Raw genomic sequence first — 9,492 nt, 5'->3', positions numbered from 1 at the left:
CTTCTATTTCTCTTTTTTTTTGTTTAACTGTTTATAACATTTTTCTTTTATTAATTTCCTTTTCTGCTTTCTGTTTTAGTTTAATTAAAATGCCAAAACATTTTACAAAAATTTGTGCACCCCACCATAATTAGGTTTGCTATTTTAGACAACCCCCGAACAATTTAGTTTTCGTTTCTGAAAACTTTTATTGTTTGTTTTCGTTTTAAATTTGAAATTCGAACTAGGTTCCGAACTAACGCGAGTTTATCCACAGTAACCGAGGTGACGTGGCACCATTAGCGGGGATTACTGTAGCAAGATCATCCGGGCGTTACAGCTGCCTTAAGTCAAAACTTCTCTCCACAGAAGTGCGACGCCCACACACAACTGTAGCCTTTGATGCAGAAAACCTAACCTTCACCTTCTCTGTTAAGATGAGCAACTATAGATCTTTCTCTGGTGTCATAGTCATTGGACAGGTTGGCACAGACACTGGTCACTTCCCATGCTTCGAACTCACCCGGGGGAAGTTGAGCGTCATAACTGTCGCTCAATCCTTTTCAAGCTATGGCCAAAAACTTTCTCAGGAGAATTCTGCTCCTGCACAATCCCGTTGCTTCCCGCGGTGGAATGCAAGCATCCCCCAAAATCATCAGTCCCCACTTCTCTCATCCTGGATGTTGGGCCGCTTCTCACGCTTTCAGGCGCGCCCATCCATCCTGCTCTCAACTTACCGCTGGCCCAGATACAAATACAAGCCCACCAGGTTCTCAACTCAAAGCCCATATGCACCAGGCCCTTCACAACCATCCCAGACCCTGCTCCGGGCCTGCTTCCCAGCTGTTTCTTCTCTCCGGTTGCTTGCACTGATATGCGACACGGAGCATGTGCCATCCTACCCCTTGAGGTTGCCACCAGATTTTGCCAATGTCGGATCCCCCAGCCCGAGCCCTCGATTGTTGATAAATTCTCCTCCCCCACCACACTGCAGCTCCTTGGGCCAGTTCCCATCATCATCCCTGACTCACCCCGAGCGGCCGACGACCCAATGGCGCACATGGGAGCGGCTGACGACGCGCATGTCTCTCAAGCCCCTCTAGAAGGGGATCTTGGCAAGCCTGCGCTCTCTTCAGGGCCTGCGCTCTCTCTAGGGCAGACGGAGGCATCGGTGGCCTCCCCTCGCCGCAGCCCGTGCATCCAGGAGCTATACGATGGGGTGCGCATCAACCCCATCGAACGCGCCTCCAAGCGTAAGGCGACAACCAGCCTTTCTATAGGAGGCCAAGGGGGATGCACGTTTCGGGAGGGAAGAAGAAGGGCAAGGCCAACGCGGCCTCAATCCTGCAGCTCCCCCTCCAGGAGACACCAAGGCTGCTGACCAGGAGCAAAGCCAGGCAGCTTGCTCGCTGTTGCGACATGAATTTCGAGGTGGTCATCGTTGAGGCGGCTCAGCCCTCCGCTCCTGAGGGCAGCTCTGCATCGGGCTCATCGGCGTCAACCAAATCTACTCATGAATAGGCAACAGCCAGGCGTCTTAAGCGGCAAGGTTACCAACTTCTGTGTCTGTTCTAGGCGTGCGCGCCTAATCTCTGACCATGCTATGTCACCTGCAAGTGTATCTGTTATGTCTTATGGTATGTCCAGTTTCAGTTTCAGTAGTTCGCCATGCGTGTCCACCTCCACTCACCTTAGTTCGTTGTCAAGGTTGTTGTTCCAGTTGTTACATAGTGTCAATTATACTGCTGTCCGCTGTCACCCAAAACATGTAAGCTCTACTGAGCATATCTCAAGTCTAATGAATCTTGGGTGTGTCCCTACTAGTTTCTTGCTCTATATTCTTGTGATCATGTTTCTTCTATCATGAGAATCCTAAATTGGAACGTTAAGGGGCTTGGTGATGCTGCAAAATGCTTGCTGGTCAAAGATGCAATCCTGGCCAGTCGACCGGATGTTGTATGTTTGCAGGAAACCAAGCTACAAGTGGTGGACGCGAGGAAAGTGGCCTCCTTTCTGCCATCAAATCTGCGCACTGCCCTCTTTATGCCAGCTTGCGGCACCTCAGGCGGCTTGATGGTGGCTTGGGATGAAAATGTTTTATCCGGGGTTGAGTTTTTGAAGAACCAGTTCTGTATTTCCGTGGGTATTAGTTCGGTTACTAGCTCCTGCTCTTTCACATTAACCACTGTTTATGCACCATGTGAAGATTCCACAAGGCCTGCCTTCTTTCAAGTATTGGATTAGGTTTCTGTCAGTATCACAGGGCCTTGGATTATGCTGGGGGATTTTAACATGTACCGTTTTGCACATGAAAAATCAAGGGGCAGAAGAAATTGGCCAGTCATGGACTGTTTCAATGGTTGGAACCGGGAAACAGCCATGGATGACATAGAAATCACGAATTGCAATTTCACCTGGTCGAATAAGAGAAGGAACCCCACTCTTGTGAAGCTGGACAGGGTACTTGTCAATGCACACTAGAACCTAGGCTTTCTTCACACAGAAGCGTCGACAAGATCTGCTGTCACCTTGGATCACACCCAAATTGTGGTTGACTTCAACAAGAGTGGCTCAAAGAGCAGTTTTTTCAGGTTTGAGGATCACTGGATTCAGATGCCGAAGGTAAAGGAGTTGATTGCTCGCGAATGGCCAAAAGGAACAAGACATTTTGCTTTTGCTTTCACTAGATTCAATCACAAGCTCAGAAGGTTGAGTGCGGTAATCAGAAAATTGAACAGATCAAGTAATCCTATTGCCCTAATCCATGATAACTACAAACATGCACTCCAGTACCTGGACCTGGTCGAGGAAAGGAGGAGCCTTTCAGCACTGGAATTCTCTCTCAAAAAGCATTTTGCTGCAAAGGCTCAACAGGTTATTTTGTGGCAAACAGCTACTTGGAGGCGTAGAGCAAAGATAAAAAATGTGTGCTAGGCGATGAGAATACACGATTCTTTCATGCAGCCGCGAACTGCCACCACAGACGCAACAAAATCAGAATGCTTGAAGATGAGAGTGTTGCTTTCTTTGACGATGAAGCTAAGCTCTCTATAGCCTCTGCTTTCTTTGAGAACATCTTCGGGCATGAATCTGCATCTCTTCCTTCGGTCAATATTCATCAGCTATACGAGCCTGCCAACTTGCAAGCTCTCGAGGCCCCATTCACATGGGAAGAGGTGGCTAATATTATACGGAGAATGCCCAACAATAAGAGCCCGGGACCTGATGGTTTTACTAACGAACTCTACAAAGCCTTCATGCCTATCCTCAAAGATGACCTGCTACTCCTCTTCCAGGATTTCTATGATCAAGTATCTGATCTACAGGGAGTGAATTTCGCAAATATTGTCTTAATACCAAAAAAGACAATCATGTGGATATAAGAGATTTTAGACCAATCTCCCTGGTCCATAGCCTGCCGAAGCTGGTCTCTAAGGTCCTAGCCTCCCGTCTGCAGAGACTGATACCCGAGTTGGTGCATCAACTGCAATCAGGGTTTTTATAGGGAAGGTGCAAAGCAGAGAACTTTGTTCTTGCAGCAGAACTCGAACAACAGGCAAAGCTTAGGTGCAAGCCGATGATGGCCTTAAAATTGGATTTTCGCAAAGCATTCGAAGATGTCAGCTGGGAAGAACTACTGTAGATCCTTTCTGCCAGGGGTTTTGGAGAACGTTGGATCAAATGGATCTCCGCTATTCTGACGTCCAGCACCGCCAAAATTATGATCAATGGTTCTCTAGGACGAAGCATCAAGTCTAAAAGCGGTCTAAGGTAGGGAGACGCTATCTCGGCGTATTTGTTCATCTTGGTAGCAGATGTGCTGCAGCAGCTATGCTGCTTGGAGCACAGCTCGGGGAGATTAAAACATCCTTTGGGTGTGGATGCTTTCTTTCCAGCACTTCAGTACGCGGACGACGCGCTTATTTTATTCCAAGGGGATGTTGAAAAGCAAAGATCATCAAGCAAGTGTTACATGATTTCTCCTGTTTTACGGGGCTGCAAATAAATTTCTCAAAAAGCACTCTAGTACCTATCTGTGTGGATCAGGATACTAGTACGGAAATTGCCGAACTGTTGCAGTGCCCGATATCAGCCTTCCCCTGCACTTACCTTGGACTCCCGTTATCGTTTCACAAAATCTCACATGGTCTTCTGATCCCTGTCATACACAAGGTGGATAAACGCTTATCAGGATGGCTTGCAACTTTTCTATCCTGGGGAGGCCGAGTTACCCTCATAAACTCAGTCTGGGCGTCCATTCCCAATTACTTCATGGCCTGCTTCTTATGGCCAGCGAAATCAATGGACAAGCTGGAGCAAATCTTGAGAGGCTTTCTTTGGCAAGGTAAAAACTCAGCTAAGGGTGGACATTGCTTGGTTGCATGGGAAACAGTGATCACACCCAAGAATAATGGAGGATTGGGCATTAGAAACCTCAGGGCTCACAACATGGCAATGATATGCAAACTCATGTCTAATATTCTGCAGCACAGTGAAGTCGCATGCTTCAACTGGTTTGTCTCTCAATATTGCCAGAAGGAGATCTCAGCCCTCAGACACAGTAGAGATACCACCATGTGGAAATGTCTGAAATCCTCGTTGCACCTCGTTCTTCACTCAACACAGTGCAAACTTGGAGACGGCACACGGATTTCCTTTTGGTTCGATCCTTGGCTACCATGTGGCAGGCTACGGTTTGCTTTCCCTGTGCTGTTCTCATTTGCTTCGTCCAAAAACTGCACGGTGGCCTCGCAATACAGTGAGGGACAATGGGCACTACAGTTACACCCCAATTTATCCAACTTGGCCACGCTCGAGCTCCAAACCTTGCTTGGTTTCCTGAATTCGGAGCAACCAACACCGTCCCGGGGGGATACAAGAACACCAACGGCAATGAATGGAAAGCTCTCGACAAAGTATTTCTCATGCTTGCTATCCCTTAGAGGTGTGGACTGCCAACTTGCACCAAGCATATGGGATCATATCATTCCAAAGAAGCATAGGGTCTTTCTTTGGATAGCACTCAGAGGTAGATTAAACACCAAGGACAACATGATGAACAAGCATTGGACGACCATCGCGCAACATAATGGGTGCGACTTATGCCCAGCAGTGGAGAGCATCGATCATATCGTCCTGAGATGCAAGCTGGCGGACAAAGTGTGGAGCAGGACGGGGCTGCTTGCATCGGCCATTGCGGCGCCTTCGCTGCAGGATTTCCTATGCAGCAACCTTCCAACTGCTACTTATGGGAGGCTCTGGAATATATTGTTGGCGGCAGGTGCAGTTGGATTATGGAACGCGAGGGATGCCCGGGTTTTCAATAATGACTGCTGGCATGCCACACGAACACTCCACGAGGTCCCTGATCTTCTTAGATTATGGAGCTCGCGTACCCGATCGACGGAAAACCGCTCTACAATTAGAAACTGGACTGATCAACTGGTAGCTTCCTAGAAGTATCACCACTCCTTTCCTCCCAACCCATGTAACTATCTTCCACGGGCTTGGTGGTGGCCTGATGCATTCTCAGTGCACGTTTACACCACCTTCATGTAATCGGCCTTTGGCCGTTCGGGTTCTTACCCGTTTTGAATGCATAAGATAGAAATTTATCTACCTTTTCTTTTAAAAAAAAGTTGCAAAACCGTGGAGATGTTGCGAACCGTTCGATCGAAAACATATGTGACAGCCACGGAGGCAGTCGACGACGCGCGCAGCTTCATCCATCATGTGAACGCTACCGTTCCTAGGGAAAGAAAAAAGACTCCCCACGAAATAAAAACAAACAAAAAAGCCCTAAAATCGGAAAAAGAAAGAAGCAATGACAAACAATTAACCAACGCCTCTGCTTTCTTTAGCAAACTGTGCAAAGCTAAAAGAAGACGGAGAGGGAGACTCTTTCAAAACATGCATCCCTCAACTTCGGGCCACCCCTAACACCTCCCCCATTGCCTATCCTCTCTCTTCTCCCTCTCTCTCCGCCATTGCACGCCCCACGAGCCATTGCACGCCCAAACTATCGAGGCGTTTTGCGCGCGCAGGGGCATCCGCCATTGCTCGGAGCTCGGCTTCCGTTGCTGTTAGCCGCGAGAAATGGAGAGGATACCGATACCAATCGCGATGCTGCCGCAGAAGTCGAGCAGCTTCTCTCAGGCCACCATCCGCGAGGATAAGCTCGGCCGCAACCTCTCCCTCGGCGCCATCAAGCTAAATGAGCACATCGAGCGCGCCAAGAAGGATGCCGCCGAAGCCGCCGGCGATAAGAAGGCGGCAGCGGGTGGCGGAGAGGGTGCCCCCCCGGACGGCTCCGGGGTCGGTGAGACGCCCGAGCCGCCGCCGCATGAGGAGCCTGACCTCGCCGAGCTCTCTGCGGAGGTCGACGCCTTCCTCGCAAGCCGGGACGGGGACGCCCCGCTGAGCATCTCGGAGGTGACGCTCGACAGGTTCGCCTCCGCCGTGGAGGTGGAGATAGCGCAGTCGGAGGAAAAGGAGGGTAAGTGGGCGCTGGGGGAGGGCGGCGAGCAGCCGCTTCTCCTCGCCGCGATCAAGCGCATCGTCACGCTCGCATCCGCGCTCACCGCAACCGGTGGCGGCAATGGCACGGAGGGGGCCGTCAAGTACACCATTGGCGTACACCGCGTCACCGGCGTGCTCCACCGCTCCATGACGTTCCTCGAGGACGAGCTCCACGCGCTGCTCGAGGACCCATGCCTCGCCAAAACGCCCAAGGCCAGCGAGTCCGGCAGCGCTACCGCCAAGTCCATGAAGCGCCCGCCGTCGTTCGGGCAAGGTGGCGACCCAGATCGGCCCGTCGTACCTCCCACTGAGGGCGGCAGTGCAGGCGACGACGCCTCCCTGTTCCAGCCGTTCCCCGCGGAGACCGTGGACCATCTCCGCGCCATGGCCGAGGTCATGATCACCGCGGGCTACGAGACGGAGTGCATACAGGTGTTCCTCGTGGCGCGCAGGAACGCGCTGGACGCCACGATGCAAAGCCTCGGGTACGAGAAGGCGAGCATTGACGATGTGGTGAAGATGTCATGGGAGGGGCTCGAGTCGGAGATCGGGACATGGATCAAGGCGTTCCGGCACATCCTCAACGCCGGCCTCTCCGCCGAGCACGACCTCTGCGTCCGTGTATTCGTTGGCCGCAACGCCGGCCTTGGCCGCGATATCTTTGCGGACCTGGCCCGCTGCGCCATGCTCCAGATGTTTAACTTCACGGAGGCCGTGGCTATGACCAAGCGCGCCGCCGAGAAGCTCTTCAAGGTGCTCGACATGTACGAGGCTATCCGCGATGGAGCCCCCGTCGTGGACGGCCTCATCTCCACGAACAAAGCCGAAGGCGGCGAGAACAGCAGCGGCGCCGAAGCGCTGGCCGACCTCAAGTCCGAGCTCGCGTCTGTGCGGTCCCGCCTAGGCGAGTCGGCCGCCGCCATCTTCTGCGACCTTGAGAGCTCCATCCGTGCCGACGCCGGAAAGCAGCCTGTCCCCGGCGGTGCGGTGCACCCGCTGACACGCTACCTGATGAACTACCTCAAGTACGCGTGCGAATACAAGAACACGCTGGAGCAGGTGTTCCGGGAGTTCCACCGGCCGGACGCCGTCGACTCCCCCGGGCACGAAGGCGAGAGCAACCCGTTCGCGGCGCAGCTGATGGAGGTGATGGAGCTCCTCCACGGGAACCTGGAGGCCAAGTCGAAGCTGTACAAGGACCTGGCGCTGAGCAGCATCTTCCTGATGAACAACGGGCGGTACATGCTGCAGAAGATCCGGGGCTCGCCGGAGATCAACGCGGTGGTCGGCGAGGCGTGGGCGAGGAAGCGGTCGACGGACCTCCGGCAGTACCACAAGAACTACCAGCGCGAGACGTGGGGCCGCGTGCTGAACGTGCTCCGCGACGACGGCGGGATCACGGTGAAGGGGCACGTGCAGAAGCCGGTGCTCAAGGAACGGTTCAAGCAGTTCAACGCGGCCATAGACGAGATCCAGCGGACGCAGGGCGCGTGGGTGGTGAGCGACGAGCAGCTGCAGTCGGAGCTCCGGGTATCCATCACCGCCGTCGTGGTGCCGGCGTACCGGTCCTTCCTCGGCCGCTTCGCGCAGCACTTCACCGCGGGGAGGCAGACGGAGAAGTACATCAAGTTGAGCGCAGACGACCTCGAGGGCATCATCGAGGAGCTCTTCGAGGGCAGCGCCGGGTCCATGTCAAGGAGAAGAAATTAACCGACGAACCGAATCCATTCATCGGGCAGCGGCCGCCCTCCGTTCTCGACTCCGGCGACAAAATGTACCTCCTCTGCTCTTCTTACGATTTTGCTCTGCTTTTTTTCACCGCGTCGAGTGATCAATCCTCACCTCGGTCGCGGCGGACAGATAGATGTGTGTGTGCGTGTGTATCCGTTGATCGATCCGAGCGTTCATGCGTGTTAATTAATTACCTGTTTATATATAGTAACTCTCTCTTGATTCTTCTTCTGCGGCTAATCGCATTTTCTATACGCGACGTTGCATGCATGTCTCAAGAATCCTGCGGTTCCCGAGAATAATAATAGCGGGATCTTGATCCGATCATGGAGGGCTGGCGCGCAGAGCACACTGACTGTTGCATATGGAGCTCACGTTGTTTTGTACTCCATGATTTGTTTGACTCCCTCTTTTCTAATTCATTTTCAAGGCATGAGAAGTGGCATGGGACACCAAATATACAATTCAGCCAAATAATCCAAGCTATGTGTGCATCTCACGATGGAGATGCTTCTTTCTATCTATCTATTATGCATATAAAAAAAATAACAAATACAGCCGCTACTGATGTTTCTCTCGAGAAAAGACGTTAGCCCGACTTCATAAATAAAACCAACATGCATGCCACGAACGCCCAAAAGGTGAGGATACAAAGCAAAGTAATGAAGACTGCCACCGCAGCAATGAGTTCCAATACTTGGCACACACCCCAGGAAACAACCAGCAAAAGGAAAACATAATGAGACGAAGGCAGCCATCGAGGAGAGCCACAACCCTCCCTAAGACGTAGGCGCACGATCTTGACGACATAGTGAAGACGTCGTGGTATGCACACGCAAGATAAGTGCATCGGTGCATTGGTAGGCTCCTTGTCGCACTCCTTAATCAATGATCTCCCAAACCACAAAGGTTCTTAGGCCTGCACATAATCTTCCATTTAACAAATTGGTATTTCTTCTTGTTCTCCGTGGAATTCCTATGGAAACCACTACGGTTCTTGTCAGACCCAGCATGGGCTCCCAGAGGAAGACGATAGAAGCCCATCAAGAACATAGGTAGAAAGGATAGACGTGCATTCATGAGGCAGACCCTGCCAGCTGTCGAATTATAACGCCCACACCTAGGTGTGACCCGATTACCAACTTTTAGGACCCAAGGAGGAGCATATTTCATACAACTTTTTAAGGAGAATTTGGGATCCCAAGGAACACAAAAGGGAACGAAGCAAGTTTGCAATTAAAAAGATTCACCACACGGCGCTCC

The 9,492-nt window shown here is 51.9% G+C and overlaps 1 protein-coding gene across 1 annotated transcript; it reads left to right on the top strand.

The window, feature by feature from the left end:
• Nucleotides 1-5,875: 5,875 nt before the first annotated feature.
• On the top strand, nt 5,876-8,411 carry LOC119295407 (exocyst complex component EXO70B1-like). The gene has a single exon (XM_037573825.1). The coding sequence runs from the start codon at nt 6,076-6,078 to the stop codon at nt 8,206-8,208; it is 2,133 nt and encodes a 710-aa protein (XP_037429722.1). The 5' UTR covers nt 5,876-6,075; the 3' UTR covers nt 8,209-8,411.
• Nucleotides 8,412-9,492: the final 1,081 nt, after the last annotated feature.

This window comes from Triticum dicoccoides, chromosome 4B (genome assembly GCF_002162155.2).
Source record: "Triticum dicoccoides isolate Atlit2015 ecotype Zavitan chromosome 4B, WEW_v2.0, whole genome shotgun sequence".
NCBI lineage: Eukaryota > Viridiplantae > Streptophyta > Magnoliopsida > Poales > Poaceae > Triticum > Triticum dicoccoides.
This window is presented reverse-complemented; position numbering and strand designations above follow the sequence as displayed.

Bases quoted from the DNA above. Each gene is read 5' to 3' on its own strand.
- LOC119295407 (XM_037573825.1), top strand. From the start codon at position 6,076: ATGGAGAGGATACCGATACCAATCGCGATGCTGCCGCAGAAGTCGAGC.